General features: G+C 46.5%; 1 protein-coding gene across 1 annotated transcript in view; it reads right to left on the bottom strand.

The window, feature by feature from the left end:
* The window catches only part of LOC136005055 (guanine nucleotide-binding protein G(o) subunit alpha), a 135966-nt gene extending 119156 nt beyond the window's left edge, over positions 1-16810 (bottom strand). Inside the window, exons 1-2 of the mRNA XM_065662168.1 lie at positions 16221-16810; positions 16088-16130 (exon numbers count right to left, since the gene is read on the bottom strand). Coding sequence (XP_065518240.1) covers positions 16088-16130; positions 16221-16338 — 161 coding nt within the window. The 5' untranslated portion in view covers positions 16339-16810. The remainder of the gene's footprint in view (positions 1-16087; positions 16131-16220) is intronic.
* Positions 16811-17378: the final 568 nt, after the last annotated feature.

Raw genomic sequence — 17378 nt, 5'->3', positions numbered from 1 at the left:
GGAAATGTTCAGTATGGGCAAAGGAAAGCCCCACTGACTTCTCCATCCAGTTTGGTAAAAAGGCTAGGAAAGATACAGTTTAGAACAGAGATTCACCAGCTCTTATTTCTACTCCAGCAACTGATATTGTTAAGAGCCTTTCTGTTCAGATACGCGATTAGGAGAAGCAACAGGAAATTTAAGACAAAAAATTCAGGCTACTGGAGAAAGTTATTTAATGTGAAATCTATTTGCACTTAGGAGTGCTGTAAAACTGTGAAAATATCAGTGTCTTTAGGTCTCTCACAAGTAAATCATGTAGAACACTGAGGAATATGTGATCAAGAAGAGTTCTGCATTAGGACAGAGCTGGACAAAATGACCTTTCCTTGGTCTACTCCATCACCGACTAGTACAATTTCTGATTTTAATTCATTATTCTGAAGCTGTTTACCATTTTGTCCATGACAAGGGCAACTTCCATCAATCAGTCCTTGGACCTGGAATTCCTGGCTTTTTATCAGAGGGAACCGAATTTCTCATTTGAATATTCACCTTTCTTGCTGTCATACATGGCACTTGCTCCATCACTGAAAAGTTGACATTGTTTTTGACAGTGGTCTTCTGTCAATCCGACACAACCTGAAAGACATTCTGAGTATGTTTTGCTGCTAACTGAAGACTACAGCACTTCAGTCATTAATAATTAAGAGTGACTTTGCTATTGGGTATAAGATCTGCCTCTGTTCCTGTGTACATTTACATTTATTTTCACACTCATCACACTGCTGTTGGATACATACAAACTGGGCAAATGGTCCAGTGTCTCTCCAATTACAGTCAGGACCACTACTCATAAGTTATATTAAAAAGGTCTTCTAGTAGAAAACCAATCAGAGATCGGAGAAGGCTTGCTTGTAACTGAAGCTGAATTGCAATGGATTCCTTCTCTTTCCTCTGTGCTTTAGTGTTAGTTATGGAAGGATGTATTTTAAGAAAGGAAAAGCATATGGTATCATTTTGTCTTTTAGCCTGCAGAGTTTTAGGTCCTGCTTCTGCAGCCTTACTTAGGAAATTAGTCTTCAAGACTTACCATGAAAAGGGGGCTTGCTAGATCTCTTTTGCTGCTGGCATGCTCTTCTTGTCACATACTACCATGCAGAGCCTAACACTGTGAGTGAGGCGTTGCTATTTCTTCTGCCAGCCTTTGTCCTTCGTGACAGCTCTGATCCACTGATTCTTGGCACTTGCTTTGAGCCAGGTTCACGTAAAGGTGTCAGTATCCAGTCTGTGCACTGTTGTACCAAGCTGCTGACAGTCTTCTGGAGGACTCTTGGTTTTTCCTTGTTTTGTTATACAGAGCCTGAACTTGATTATGATTCCTTGTTTGACTCCTTCTTTTAAAGATCAAGTTCTGCCTCTTGTCTGCATTTCACTGTCCGCACTCAGTTCTTGTCTTGACCGGTGGTACCAAACGTCGGCCAGGCTGGCCATTTCTCTCCTGCTCATTTATAAGGGATGTTACAAACCAAAAAAATGAGTATCTGGGGCCTCAATTTCCATTACCTCAGGAGGCAATGCAGGAACTTTTTTGAAGCTGGAAAGCAGCTGGTGCAAAAGGCGATGGAAGAGGTGGGTTGTTCAAATTCAGAAAACAAGTGCGGCTTCAGAAAACACTGAACAGTCTGGTGTGTTTTCCTGTTATCTCTTAACACAGAGCATTTTCTGGGGAAAAAAACTCACTGTGTGAAAGGTTCTTTTAAGCAAAAGGGGAAACCAAGAGTTACAGAGGAAAGGGAGATGAGGCAGGCTTCTCCTGGAGCTTTTGTAAGACTCCTAATGTGACAAGCATCTCACAGGAAAGGCTTTCTAATCTGGTTTACTTACTGTAAGAGCACAAAAGGTGTCTTATTGAGGCCATGAACTGGTGAGCCCTAGTGAGGCAACGGGAGAACTGGGATAGCTCACAGACTGAATGGGGTACGGGGTGAAGATGGTGATCCTGTACACAGTGCTCTTCCCTTTAAAAGGGCAGCAGAGAGGTATGCAAACCACCTCGGTCACCGCTGTTAGGCTAACCACAGCACCACCAGGCTTTTCACGCAGGCTTTAAAATCTGCTCTCAAAACAGAATCTGAAAATGTTGTTCACCACTTTTGTATTCAGGATTCTGAAGCATTTTGGCAACCCAGTGGAGGGAAGTTACCTTATAAATTACAAAGACTGTGTCTAAGGCTGAGGAAAACTAGAAGAGAAAAGTCTCTAGAGCCCAGGAGAACTAAAGCTTGTTACAAAACTAGAGAGATCATTCTACTGCAAAGCAAACCCGAGCTTTGCATTAAAAATGTAAATGTGATTGAAATAGCATAACCAGATTAAATAGATTTGACCTCCACAAGCATGAAAGATTGTCTAAATACACTGAAACAGCAACAAATGGTTGCACTTTCCTGTCACTGCATCGAGGATCATAGAAATTTATTTAAAAGACAACAGAAATTTCAAGCCAGTGAAAGATTTCCATTTATTTTACATGGACTAATAGGATAAAATAAGTCTGGTTTGGAAAAAAACCCACCTGTCATTTAAATGCCTAAATGTACAGAAAGACTTTTGAAAACTGCTTTTTGAAATCTCCATATATGACTGATTTACCCTCAAAAATTAAACACCAACACACAGAATTAGCCAGGAGTGACTGAATCTTTCAATATAAATCTCACATCTCAACCTTCAGTACACTACTGCCTCATGGGAGCATTTGTTGGACATTTCTTTCTGCGTTTGTTTTTTTTTTGGGGGGGGGTGGTGGTTGGCTTATGTTAACCTAAATCAGTGCCAGAGTCTGGCTCACTGCACTGGTTCACATCCCCACACAGGCATCACCTTACTATCAGTAAACTGAGCAGGGACAGGCAGAGGTGACTTAAACTCACACCTCCAACAAAAACAGATGTTAATCAAACCCCAGCTTAGGATTTCAGAAGGTTGCCTGTAAAATGCTGTATGGAATAAATCAAAGAAAACTACACCCAGGAGCAAAGAAACAAACCAAAGTGGTGTGAAGGGGAATTAAAAACAGTAACCAAATTTTCCCAGCTAAGCCTTGCTCTTCACGCATTCTAAGGGAAAACTGGCAATGCTGCACAGCATTGTCCCTCAGGTTTTCCAAATAAAGGCATAGTTTTTTAGTTAAAACAGATGTTAGGAAAACTGAATAAGGAAACTCATTTGGCTTTTCTTGTCACTGAATCATTGAATAACTTGGGCTAGAGGTCCCTGCCCAGAGCAGTGCTACTGTCTTAGGTAGGTAAGGTTGTACAGGTTTTTGTCCAAACACATTTTGAAAATCCCCCTGTGTATCTCTAAGAAGTGTCTGGCTTCATCTTATCAATTTGGGTGTTGGCACTGAGTAGTGAGATTTCCCTCAGCTTTTCTTGTCCAGCTCCCTCAGCCTCCCTTCACTTAACCAGTGCACCAGCCCCAACACCATGGTGGTCCCAGTTCACCAGTGATTTACTCCTTGGTTTAGGAGACCCAAAACTCAACACTGCATTTCAGATGCAGGTTTGTGTCTACCAGAGAGTGGGGAACAGGCAAGATTTCGTCCCAAATGATTTCATACCACTTCATTTCTTGAAGTAATTAAATACATTTAGGAAATGCTACAAATAAACCTGCACTTCCTAAAACCTGACAGTATTTTTTTCTTCTCCTGATACAAGTAACATGGCAAGTAACTGTAACTTGAAATGAATTTAAGAGCTGAGAGCACCTGAGGCAAAAAGCAAATGAAAGTGGCAAGTAAAAGGCCACAATATTTTTTTTTTCTCCTGATCTGTATTTTTCAGAGGTGTAGGAAACAAAACAGAATGAATATTTAGGCAAAGCTTGGATACACAGAATGACAGTAAAACTGGGTGAAAGTCAGCACAAGCAGAGATGGTGTGATCAACACAGTTCAGGTGCACGCAAATCGATTTGTGTGCAATAACCCAGTTCTGCTCCAGCCCATTGATGTTGATGTGCACATTATTAGAAAACTCAATTGTTCTGGGGTTTGGGATCTGAGCATGAATGAAACATGAGCTATGGCTAAGTTGGGACTTAGCTACATACAGATTAGCAGCATTTCCAATTTGGCAGAACTACAAGTCCTGTGCCCCCGCTGTCAGCAGTTCTGAGCTGTACAGTTGTTACCGTCTTGAAATCAGACAGCTGTGGGGCTCTGTGCTCCTGAACACTGACAGTGGGGAGCTAAGCACAGAGTGAGTTGTCTGGAGGACCAGGAAAAGCATTCCGTTGAAGGAGGGTTCTCCTGGAGAACAGAGCAGGGTCTGTTTGGGAGCTTCGGACATACTGTCCTGCATGGGCTTGTGCCGCAGTTAATGGAGACAATAAACACATCATGATCTTTGTTATTATTTAAATCTCAGTGTATTTATCCAGTTACAGTGGAATTTAAATGCACCATTTTGCCTGAGTTTGTATCACTCTTTTGGACACTTTGTAAGAAGTCTTTTCCATTTTTTACTGGAAACTCCACAAACCTACTTCAAAGTCCAGTGCAGGAGAACGTAAAAAACTCTGAATATCCATTTATGGCAGAAGGACTCAGCTATTTGAGTAATCACAGACAGACAAAGTAATACCATTTGATCTCACTGATCAGAACTAAAAGTACCAGTGTAATAATTCAATGTTCACGCTCTGTCATGTAGGAAAAACTTTACAATATGAATTAAAATAAGCTTATTTCTTGAAAGGGCTGGTAAAAAGAAGTACACAAATACAAAAGTAGATAAATAAACCTACATTCTGTGTTATTTACTGAAACATATGAAAATTACCAATTTCTAATTGTTTCTCATTTATTGGCTCTCTCTGGATATTTCCATCCTCTTCATCTGTTTTTTGTTGTTGCTTTCTTTTCATAATTAGCAATGGTGAAGGACATTAACAGGCACCAGTATCACCATGAAATGTACTAAGATTTAGATTCCCTCTCACTGCCAGGATCCCCCAGTGCCAAGCTACCTATTACCTCTCCTGTACATCCCACCTCACTGCACAAGACCTGCCTGGTCCCAGCAACATGCTTGCAGAGGAATTCCTATCAAGCACAAAGTTGCTGGCAGGATGGGAGTCTTGGGGTCCCTTCCTCTTTTCCAAGGTGATCCTGACACCATCAGTCAGTGCTGGAGGAATGCTGACCCTTGAGCTGGGATTTGGCATAGCGCTCTCCTGTTCCTCCTTACCAGTGCTTCACGAGGACTCGGTGCATGCAGAGATACGCAGGTAACAGATCGCACAATCAGCTCACCTATCTACTGTTCAATTTAAACATCTGAAATGTACACATTGAGCAGCGTCAGGCTTCCTGCTGAAGAACTGGCTGGGCAGCATCCACCTTGAAAGTAAGAGTTGATAGAGCACTGTGGGAGTTTTGCCAAACTGTAAATCAGGAGAATATAAATTTATCGTACAGCTAAATTGAGGAAAACAAGGGCATGCTACTAGGAGCTTTCTGCCTTATTAACTAAACATCTTCTCATTCATGTGGAAAAATTTATCCAATTTGGCTAAATAATTAATCACCAAAGGGTGACTGGTGATTAATGAACAGTGTGATGGAGTTCTGAGGTGTATGTTCATCACAACAGTTTTCTTTCCTCCCAGTGATTTGTGCTTGTGTTACTGACAGCGTGATGGACAAGGCTCTGCAATGTCTACAGTGTGGACATGCACATTACGGTGGTAAATATCTGCCCATTTTAGAATTTGTAGGCAAAGAGACAGGGTCCCCACCTAACCATCGGTGCGCCTTACCAAATGGGCAATAAGTGACTTATTTCTCATTCTTACAAGGGCCATGCGGGAAGGGCTCTATTCGGTCTGATTTAACTGCAGCTCATTCACCCCTGGTGAATATCCTTTTGCACTGCTTGTAAATATAAAGAGGTGGTGAGCAAGTAAGAACAGATTCCCAAAACATGCTGAATCAAAAACTCAAGTTCTGCACTAATAAAGTAGTCAACCTGATTTTGAAACATTTAAAACTCTTTATGAGGATGGTATGTCCCTCTTCATTATGAGGGACATTGTAGCCGGTAGAGGTACTGTGGCCAAACTTCAGGAGAAACCTCCATGCTGTGGAGGAGCACGTGCCTTGTCATGGCCAGCCACAGAGGAGCATGAGAAAGGATGGTGAATTCACACAGGCTTAGCTACTGAGGTCTAATTAGGGCATGCAGATCCACACTGTGGTGCCCTGAAAGTGATTTGAAAATCTCACCATGACCTTCGGAGAGACTCAGGACCAGCCTGCACCAGTTCCACATAAAATTCATACAGACATGGTGTTATTTCATTGAGAGCCATCAAAATAACGTAACTCCACCACCTTCACTGTAAAGGCAGGAACTGGATCACAGCAATGCCCACGCTACCGAGGTGGTGAGGAACAAGGCTGTAATGAGTAAGGAGCACTGTACTAACAGTGAGGAATCATCATTACATCACTGCGAGCTACCACATACCTAGCTCCACAAACCTAGCCATAAAACCTCTCATTTGTTACCTCGGTTATTCTGCCTAACATCCATTTTGTGCACTGTCCTGGGTTTACCAGGAGCCGTTTTGCTCCTTCTTAGTAACTGGTGCAAGCTCTGTGTTTTGACTTCCAGCCTGGGCAGAGAGCTGATAATACCGATTGTTTTTAATTGTTGCTAAGTAATGTTTATTCTGGCCAAGGACTCTGTGAGTCTCATGCTCTGCTGGGGACGAGGGAGGCTGGGAGGAAGCAGAGACAGGACACCTGACCCAAACTAGCCAAAGAGGTATTCCATACCATAGCACGTCATGACCGGAGGGGTAACTTGGAGTGACCCGGAAGGGGAGAGGGACTGCAGGGTTGGAGGAGGTATCGGTCGGTGCTCGGCTGGGGGGAGTGGGGCGAGTTATTGGTCGGCTGGTGTTGAGGTGTTGTATTCTTTCCTCTTGTTATTTCCTTTATCATCATTATTATTGGTGGTAGCAGTAGTGGTTTGTGTTATACCTTAGTTACTAAACTGTTCTTATCTCAACCCGTGGGAGTTGCATTCTTTTTGATTCTCCTCTCTGTCCCTCCAGGAGCAGGGGGAGGGCAAGAAGTGGGGGGAGTGAGTGAACGAGGTTTGTGGTTGGGTTTAAACCACGACAGCACTCAGCCTTTACTATGCACTTTTGCTTAGTGCTTTAAAATTGGAGCTACTAACGCAAATCAGCTCTAACAGGGGGAGGGTAAATCACCACATTCTGCTAGGAGGTAGTATGCGTTTATTAGTTTATTATTTAAGTGATGCTTCTCCTCAATAGAGATCTGTTCTTTTCTTGTCCTCTTCTGTAGCAATTTCCAGCTGATCCAGAAATGCTCCAAGTCTTGTAATAGACTATTGCAGTGTGTAAAAGTTGCTGTTGATGATGCTCTTGTAGACAAGAGCATTTAATGCAAGTCTGAAGTTGCTGGAGAGTTTCAAAGTATGTTGAGTCACTGCTCTGCCTTTCAGACTCTTTTAAACACTGGGGGTTATGCTTCAGAGGAGGGATATGCAGAGAGGTGAAACATCCTTTCCCAGCCCTCCTGCCAAGGTGCTAACACTGGGGTGATTAATCCTCTGAGTAGGGTATTTCTGGAGTAGGGAGTTCTGGAGCAGTCAAAGCCTGCTGAACCCCCCTCCACTCACTAAAGCAGCCCTGAGGCACCCCTCATGGTCTTCCGATGTGAAACATGTACCCCTGCCTTTCTACACAAAGTATTCTGCCACATGACAAAGAGAAGAAAATCCCTTTCCTTTTTATTAAATCCTGTATTTTCTACAAGTGTTGGATCCTGCCTCTACCAAAACAGTTCCCCATTTTTTCCTGAATGCCACAATCCTACACAGAGTCCACCAGCACCTTTAGGCTTTCGCAGAGAACAGAGCCTAGCACCTCAATGCACTTACTAGCATCGGCATCTGACAGCCTTTCCCCGAAAGCAACTCCTGCAACATTAGCCAGCAGAATTTCATAGGATGGCTTGAGTTGGAGGAAACCTTAAAGCTTATCTAGTTCCAACCCACTGCTAGGGGCAGGGACGCCTTCCACTAGACCAGGTTGCTCCAAGCCCTGTCTAACCTGGCCTTGAACACTGCCAGCTATGGGATAGCCCCAGCTTCTCTGAGCAACCTGTGCCAGGGCCTCATCACCATGGTAGGAAAGAACTACATTTTCCTAATGTCTAATCCAGCCTCTGTCAGTTTAAACCCATTCCCCCTTGTTCTGTCGTAACATGCCCTTGTAAAAAGTCCCTCTCCAGATTTCTTCTAGGACCTCTTTAGGTATTGGAAGACTGTTATAAAATTTCTGTTGAAAGATTGCACAAGCTATCCTGTATCAAATAGAATATATGCTAAATTGCCTTTGGCTACTGAGGACACAAAATCCCACAGGATTGTTTGGCTGGGGAGAGGAAGATTACTAATATCCAGAGCCCAAACTCATTAAGTTGTGGGGGGACCTCACACTACCCACACCTCTTCACTCTCTCTGAAGCTGCTGTAGGAACCTCTAGTTTTATATTCAGATGAAAAGTCTTCTGATGAAATGACATAAATTTTGGTGACCAAGCAGAGCAAGACTTGCCCAAGAATGAAAAAAAAAAAAAAAAAAAAAAGCAATTTCAGCTCTGGCAAGCCTTCTCTTTCCATGTCAAATATACTATTGATTAGCAATTTGCAAATAGGCGTGAGTCAGCTTACTACAGTTTCCTGGGCTCCCTTCTGAAAGAGCACTCCTCAGTTGTTTCTCAATTAACTTGAAAGCTGGGTGGGGGTTAAGCATTTTTATTGGTAAGCTAAGAAATGCCTCCATCAAGAGTTTTATTCTATTATCACAATAAGAACACAATGATGGCACTTTGGATTAAAGGACTTTTTTCTCCCTTTTGCTGAGCACTAGGAAACCATTAGTTCATTTGCTTTGTGTTATCCAGTGGCATTTTTCAGCCTTTTGCATTTTCTGATTTTAGGCAGAATCCTAACAGCATCTTATAATCAGGACTGTAATCCTCCAACCACCCTGATTCTGCCATTTGCACAAATGGTCTTAAAAATAAAATGAGAATGATTCAATTAACAGTTTTGGAGGATTTTCACATTAGGCAGAGCATTTCTTCAGCATTAGGAAAATGGTGGCAAAAAAAAAAAATCATTAGTATTTCCCTCTAAGAAGGAAATAAAAGATTCTTTTTTCCTTTATGGCAAGAAAAATGGCCTTAGGTTTGACATGCCAATGCTTCTTCAAATGGGATTTCCCGACCTTTCTGCCTCCTGGTTTTGTTTTTGTGAATGAAACTCAGCCATTTCCAGGATTTCACCAAGTGCCACACAGACATTTGAAATTCATCAGATCTCATAAAAACTGTACACTGAAGAGACATCATCTTCAGTGTGGGAAGAACTTGTCCCAAAGTCTGATGAAGACAAAGAGAGGATCTGGGGTCAGTAGCACTCAAATTGATTTGAAACAACTGAGGTTGCTGGTTTCAACCTTGCTAATGAAAAAAATAACCAACCTTCAAAAATAACCAAGCAACTGAGATGTATTTTGTTTCTTTGTCTTCATTTGGGCTGTTTTTTATTTTGCTCCCAGTTCTTCAGTCCTCAGGCTAGAATGAGGACATTTATTTTTTCTCTGAAGTGAGGAGAACTGGAAGCTTTCTTTCAAAAACAAAACCAAGAACTAAGCAAAGAAGCCCTGAGAACAGAGCTTGCCCAGTCATCATGTGAGTCCAGGCTCCACAGAAGCAATTTCAGGCTCTACAGGAAACCACAAATCTCAGGAGATTTGCAATTGCATCAGGAAGAGTGACAAGACTCCTAAATAGCCTGGCCACCTGAATTTGAGAAGGTTTTGCCAATTCTATTCTGCCAAAGCTTGTCTTCACACTCTCATAATGACTAAAGGACCAAATCCTGTCTTCTGCACTCAGGCTTTAACCATGGACTTCACAGTATAGGTCCTGTACACTGCGAACTGCTGCTGGCTCATATGAAAAGCTTTTTACTTTCCTCCCAGCTTGAGCCGGAGGTGAATGAGCCCAGAATGGTGCAAAATCGAGCTCTTAGAGACCCTGCACTTGCATCAGGCTTTCTGGCTGCAAATTCCCCAGCTTCAACGCTCATTTGTAGTTTTGTATCTTCCAAATCCAGGAGAAACCCGTGGAGCTTGACACCTACAGGGGTAGGCTGCAACTCTGCAAAGTGGCTGGAGAAAACTAACTCTACCACAGATAGCAAATTATGAGTCTGTAAGACATTATTATTGACTGCCTGGCTCTTATTCTCCAAGTTATCAGCAACCTGCTCCTGCCTTGGCCGGCAGTGAAGCATTTCTTCATTCCACATCTTCTCTTGACCAGACCAAGCAGAAGAGCCAACAGAGTGCCTCTACCTCCATTATTTGTCTCTTTTTCATTCCTCCCCCATTTTCATTATCTTCCACATATTCTCCAGGTAAGCATACTGGAGAACCCACATCTGACATGAAGTTGTATCCCAGATGGGAAAAGGAAGAGGAAAACCACCACTTTTTATTATTTGTTATGTCTCAGTCTTATGTCTCTTCCAACTTCTGGGTTAGCCAAGCCATAAGCCAAAACAGAGACCTGGTTACACCTGCGCAGCAGATTCATCTCTTTCTCCAGAGCTCATTAACAGAACCTCTTTCATCTCATTAGGTTGCTAAAACATTTCTAACAGGACTAGATGTGTCATGTCAGAATATGACAGGCAAATTTCTTTTAAGGTTTTGAAACTAGGCTGAAAGAGAAGCTATGCAGTTCACTGTTGTCACTGAAAGATATTTTTACTTTTATGAGTCCCTAAAACAAGAAACAAATTAAGAACTGTCAAGGATAAAGAAAAAACCCAAACCCAAAATGTATTCCATCTATTCCATCTTCCCTGCTAATATTGTTACTGCTTTTCTCTGAAACCTCTCACAGTCTAATGATAAAAACCTTAAGTACAAAAGAATGAACTATGGTTGTTAATGTTCTGGCTTATAAGCACAATTAATAATCCAAAAGGAAGGAAATATGTGCTGCAAATATTATTTCCCTTTGTAACTATAAGCCAAAACGGACAGCCTCACTATTCTCTCCTCACAGCTCTTACTCCTCCTGGTTCAGAGGCAACCACCCTGCACTGTTCCACTGCAGGGCATGGAACATGGCACCCACAGCATCCAGGGCTGCAGCTCCTTCCCCTGCTTACTGAAACCCAGTTCAAACACATCCCAGGAGCAGCCTGTCATTGGGCCTTAAGTCACAGGAATCCTGGAAAACAGAGTAGGAGACAAGTAAGGATGGGGATGGCTCTCCCTGACCTGATGCTCTACTGATGTTCGTGCCTTTGGGCTGTCAGTAACCAAACAGCTCCTGGAAAGGTGCAACGGCTGAATGGCACCAAAAAGCTGCTCTGAGGAGCAGGACAGGCCATGAAGACACACTTGGCATTTCTGTCCCCAGGAACTCACTGTGGAGGCGAAGCAGTCCCACGCTATAAACCCCTGTAAGGTGAGGTATTCCCAGGGGAAGGGGCTCAAAGTGTGAAATCATTACAGCTTTGAGACACAGACATGCATCAAAGAGCACTCAAGTGGGTGTGCACAACACATTGCTTGGTTTCAATGGCATTTACCATCAAATTGCTGAGATGGGCTGTAAAACCAGTGGGCGGGGACTGCTTCTCACTCTGGAGAAGTTCATTAGATTATAAGTAATTCAATTACACAGAGAGCAAGTAGAGCCTGAGGCTGTTTTGAGGGCCTGTTTGAAAAAGGTCAGAACAATATATCAGACAGCTAATGGGACTGATGGCTGTTGGGGAGCAGATAGCAGATATTTAAAGATAAGCATTGTACGCTGGTATATTTTTTTCCTGATTGAATATTCTCATCTTTCTTATACATAACATAAAAACATTTTGCCAAAAAATGGCCCAGCAAAGAAGCCTATCAACTGAGGTACCACCTGCATTGCTTGTGAAGTGAGACATGGCTGTTTTAGAGGACATGCAGGGCTGGAAGCTCCAGCATCCTGTGAAAAGAAGCCAGAAAAACCTCTCTGCTCCCAGCTAAGGAGGGGACAGAAACTGCTGCTTCTGCAGAGGCAAAATCCCAAACCAAACCTCAAACCCTAAGATTTTTCCTGTGGGCAGCTGAAGGCATGTTTACCCCTGAATACCACCACCATCACCCCTTGCTTGGGAAGGTGACGTACTGCCCCGACTCACCACCCAGAACTGCTGCTGCTGAGTAGGCAGCAGGACCTTGTTTTTGAAGCCATGCCAGCTAATTCAGCCTGTGTTAGCCTGATTGAATGCTGAATTCCCTAGAAGCTTCATACTGATGGCAGTGGATGCTGTCCCCGCCCAAGGAGTCCATCCCTGCTCACCACTGGACCACTGGGCATATTTAAGTATTCTGCTGAGCCATTACAGATGGAAATATGCTTGGGCCATTTGATGAACACTTTCCTAGAGTTTAAGCCCCCACAAAAATACCCTAGAAAAACAGCAGTCTTGACTCTGTGCTACAAGCCAGGTATTCCAGAAAAGAAGGTCATATATTGCAAATTCTGCATGTCCTCAACATTTATTCACAGGTAAAAGATCTAAAAAATGTTGACATCTGTTGCGGTCCTGCATCAAAGTTAATTTGCTGAGATGGGGTGGCGGGAATGAAAGACTGTAACTTCTCTCACATGGTATCTCTCACCCTCTGGCTTGATTCTTCAAAGGAAGCCCCACATTTCCATCACTAAAGCTGTTTTTTAGTTTAAGCTGAGTGAAAACAGAATGTGGTCACAGCCTGACTGTGAACACTGCGGCACACTCTGAAGTTTCATTGGCTTGCGTGGCACAACCGCACCATTTGGGACTGTTTCGTTCACTAGCTTGGCCCCAACACCGCATTTTGAGGAATGGGTGAAAGTATCTGTGCTGAAGGACTGGTTGTGAAAAAACAAGCAGCAAACCTAATCAGCCAAGGTGGGTATAGTCAAGGGCTAAGGATGGCATTTTGGCTATCACCAAGGTAGTTTTGACGTCCTTAGGCCTTGACTACACCCACCTTGGCCGATCAGGTTTGCTTGTTGATTTTTCACAACCAGTCCTGCAGCCCAGATACTGTGTTGCCACTGTCTGGGAGGTACAGGTTAACCTCCAGTTCCACCTCTCTCCTATTTGCCAGTACCTCTTTGGTGGAAAATGCCCCACTCACCAGCTGAAAGCTAGCCAAATATTTCACTAAAACATCCTGAGTTAATTTTACAAATCCTAATCCCCACCCTAGCTCAAATACGCTCTCAAGTTATTGTGATTTTTACCTGTCAATTCTCCCGCTAATATTTCAAGGATTAACTGGACAGTGCATAACCTTTTTGTAGTCCTCTCTAAAAATGTCTGCTGTTTCTCTTAGCATTTTCTCATCTGTCTACAGATTCCAGTGGTTTTTTTCAAGTCAATAACCAAGTGCGAAGCTGCTTTAGCCATTCATGAGGGTGAAATTTAGTGTGTAGAAGCTCACCAATAACACAGTACTAAAAAAATAAAATAGCAGTCTCTTTCATCAAAATCTAATGAACATGCGATTTAATCTTTATTAAGAATTCATTAGGTTCTCAGCAAGCCTGTCTAATGGAGCCTGACCAGGTGAAATGCTAATGCCTACATTACATTTAAACTAATTTTCAGAAATGTTAATTTCCCTGAGTTGTTCCCTGCACATCGCTTTTTCTGGGGCCTGCGGCTGCGTGGCTCTCTCCAGATGCCTGCTGCCGTGCTCATAGCAACACCGCTGTCCCCACCCCAGCCTCTGCACACTTCACTGGAGTTTCCACACTGACGGATGCCTCCCAGTTGCCAACACTACACCCCTTCACCACAGCAGCCTACTCGGCATTTTCAAGTCAGGTACAAAGCTGCAAGCCTATCATGACTTACCTTAAGACTGGAAAAAATATTTATATATAAATATATATATATATATAAAAATACAAAAATAATATATTTATATATATATATATCAGGGCATATTTCAGTCTTCAACATACTAATCTAGTCCAGCAAACAGGTTATTATCTTGATGCAATTTGTATCAAGATAAAAAACAAGAGCTCTGCTCTTTGGAAGACAAGACACTGCACACTAATTGTGTAAGCCAGTGTGATCACCACCTGCCCTCCCACCTATGGACTCCGTGTGTCTGCACGGCTATTGTAGTATCTACAGCCTTTTTCTTCCACCAAAACGCATTGCCCACCATTTCAACATGCTTCTGCAGAAGCAGTTCCTAGAGACTAAATAATTTATTGGTGTTCATCTGCAGTAACAGCTCCTCTGATCCACCTTTCCCCCACAAACAAGAGCAAACCAAACCCACCCTGCCCCAGCACCAAATCAAACTGTCAGGGAGGACAGCCCCCTCTCGAATTGTGAAAGCAAAAGCTCAGAGCCTTTACACAGGTCGGGTACACAGACGTGAGTGGGAAAAGCTGCACTGGAGATGAGCCTCCTCACTGCCAGAGATCCCAGGCCCGCAGTGCCTTCGAAAAAGCACTGCCTCAGGCAGGGATGATGGTTAGCTCCCAGTCCACTCCAGAGGGCTGGCCACAGCAGCCGCAGAGATGATACAGAAATACCCGGGTCACCTGCTAAGCCACTCTGGCTGGAGACGAGCCGGGATGAAGGCCCGGATCCGGCGCGCGCACTCGCACTCACACTCACACTCGTACTCTCACACACACGCAGTCATTCACACACACACGCACACTCACGCACACCCAGGGTGTGCAAGGCAACATAGTGCCGAGCGGCGACGAGGCTCTTCGGCTATTTCGGAGCCCCTTCGGCTTCTCCCCGACCGCTTCCGAGTGCACTCCGAAGGCAGCCGAGCTCGGAGCTCGGCCGCCGCCGGGAGGAGCCGAAGGGTGCCGAAGCGGCAGCGTCGCTGGCGGTTCGAACCCTCGCTGGGCGCTGTCCACCACGCGAACCGCCTGAAAGCCGCAGCCGCACCGCGTCGGGACCGGCTCGGTCCCCCGCAGAGGCTCCGGGACTGCGGAGGGCAGCCTGCATCCAGCTCCCTGCACCCCATCCACACCCAGATCTGTTGCCAACCCCCGCCTCGCTCAGCAACCCCGTGGGGGCCCCTCCCAGCCTCCGGTCCCTCTGCAACCACCGGCATAGCAAAGCATCCGCCACTCCGCGCCTCTCCCCGGCTGAAACCCAGACCCTGGACCAGCACCGGGGCTTGTCCTGTGACGGGGCCCACCTCCGACCAGCCCGTCATGTCTGTGTCGGTGCGAGTCCGTGGTGTTTCATTGTATTTTAATTAAAAAGAAAGGGGGGTGGGGGAGCACAATGGTACCACGGGAGCACCTTCACCACTTCATCATCAGCCTTCCCCTGCGCTTGCCTTCTTAAGGGATGCAGTGTTGAAAGAGATGGGGGGGAGTGGGGGGGGGGGGGGGGGGTGGGGTGCTTTTCACTGCTGTTTATTGCACTAATTAAACACAGGCAGATCATGTGCAGGGGAGCTCTGGAAGCCACCTCGGGCACCAGCGCAGGGGCTGAGTGTGACGGGCAGCCACGCTCTAATTCAAAGGAGAGGCTGACATCTCCGGAAAAGTAATGGGGATGCCTTGCTTTGAATCCGCAGAGAGGGCAGATAGCACACCGACGTTAAGCCCAACTGACAGCGCTCGGCTTCGAGGGCACATCTGCAGGGCCTCGCCTCACGGCTTGGGGAGGGGAAGGTACGCTGCAAAAGCTCCAGCGGTTGAGGCGAGGTCGCCGGGGAATACTTCAGCACCACATCGGCCACGAACAGCAGCGGGAGCCGCGGTGGCGGAGCCTTCCCCCCGCCTTATGCCATCCCGCCCTCTCGGTCCCCTCAGGTAAACATGGCGTCCGCGGCCCTCACTCACCTCAGCGAGCCCCCTCTCCCTTCTCCGTCCTCTTACGGCCGTTTAACTTCCCCCCCTTCATGGCCCCTCTCCCCCCCCCCGCCCCACCGCCGGACTTACTTCATTTGCTTCACGATGGTGCTTTTCCCCGACTCTCCGGCCCCTGTTAAAATAGAGATGAAGGGGGAATAAGCGCCGGGGAAGAGGTGGGTGAGGGGACGCGGGGTAGGGGAAGGGGCGACCGGCCTCTCACCTAGCAGGAGGAGTTTCACATCTTTGGCGGCGCTGATCCCGTCCTCCTTCAGGTTCTTCTCGATGGCCTTGCTCCGCTCCAGGGCGGCTCTCTCCTCGGCGCTCAAGGTACATCCCATGGCGGCGGCGAAAAAATAGAAAAATTAAATTAAAAATAAAAAAAAAAAAAAAGGCGGAAAAAGGGGGAGAGAGTGCAGCCCCCGCCGCCGCCTCGGCTGGCTCCCGCGGGCGGAGAGGAGGAGGAGGCAGGGGCGAAGCCAGCTACCGGCGGGCGGGGGGCGAAGAAAAGAATTCAAGCGGATGGCCGTGAGCCTCCGGCAGCGCAGCGCCTCAGCGGCGGGGCTCCCGGCTCCCTCTTCTGCCCCTCTCCCCGCGCCCGAGCGCTCAGTGCATCCACCGGGGCTGCGGCGGGCACGGCGAGTTCTTCCCAGCCGGGAGGCGGAGGCGGAGGAAGAGAAGAAGGAGGAGGAGGAGGAGGAGAAGGAAGAGAGGTCGTGGCGAGGGGAGGGTCCTTCCCTCTGCCGTGCTCTCCCCTCCTTGACGGGCGGCGGCTGGGAGCGGGCAGGCTCGGCAATGCCGAATGGAGGCGCGGGCGCGGCGGCGGCAGGGAGGCAGAAAGGGAGGGGGCGCACAGGGGCTCGGCGCTCCCGCCGGCCTCGCCCGCTCCCGTGACGCGTGCGACTCGCGCATGCTCCCGTCCGCGGTCCAGGCCGCGGCGTTGCTGCCTAGGAGGGTCTGGGCGCAGAGCGTGCGGCGGGGTCCGGCCGGGGCTGCGCAGCCGGCCTGCGGAGAGGTCGCGGCCTCGGTGCCAGTCTCCTCGCCGCGGGGGGCGGGATGGAGGCCCTGACCTCAGCGCCTTGAGGTCCTCGGGCCTCTGCCGTAACCCGCACGGGAGAGGCCGGGCGGCTGGCTCCCGCTTCGCGGTCCCTCGGGGCCGAGCCCCTCAGCTCCTGGGGATGGGGAGTCGGGAGGGTGGCGGGGTCCAGCGGCTGCTGTGTGTGCTGGTCTTGGGCTCCCCAGAGGCCCGGGGCTGCCACCGCATGCATCTGAAATCAGTTCCATCAACACTTGTGATACGAATCAAGCACAAGTGATGTGCCTGATGCAGGGCATTGAGCTTCAGCAGTATCTTCGATTATATTTTCCGTCAGTCTAATTA

The sequence above is a fragment of the Lathamus discolor genome, chromosome Z, assembly GCF_037157495.1.
Source record: "Lathamus discolor isolate bLatDis1 chromosome Z, bLatDis1.hap1, whole genome shotgun sequence".
Classification (NCBI taxonomy): Eukaryota; Metazoa; Chordata; class Aves; order Psittaciformes; family Psittacidae; genus Lathamus; species Lathamus discolor.
The sequence above is the reverse complement of the archived record's forward strand: the minus strand, read 5'-3'. Positions and strand labels throughout refer to the sequence as shown.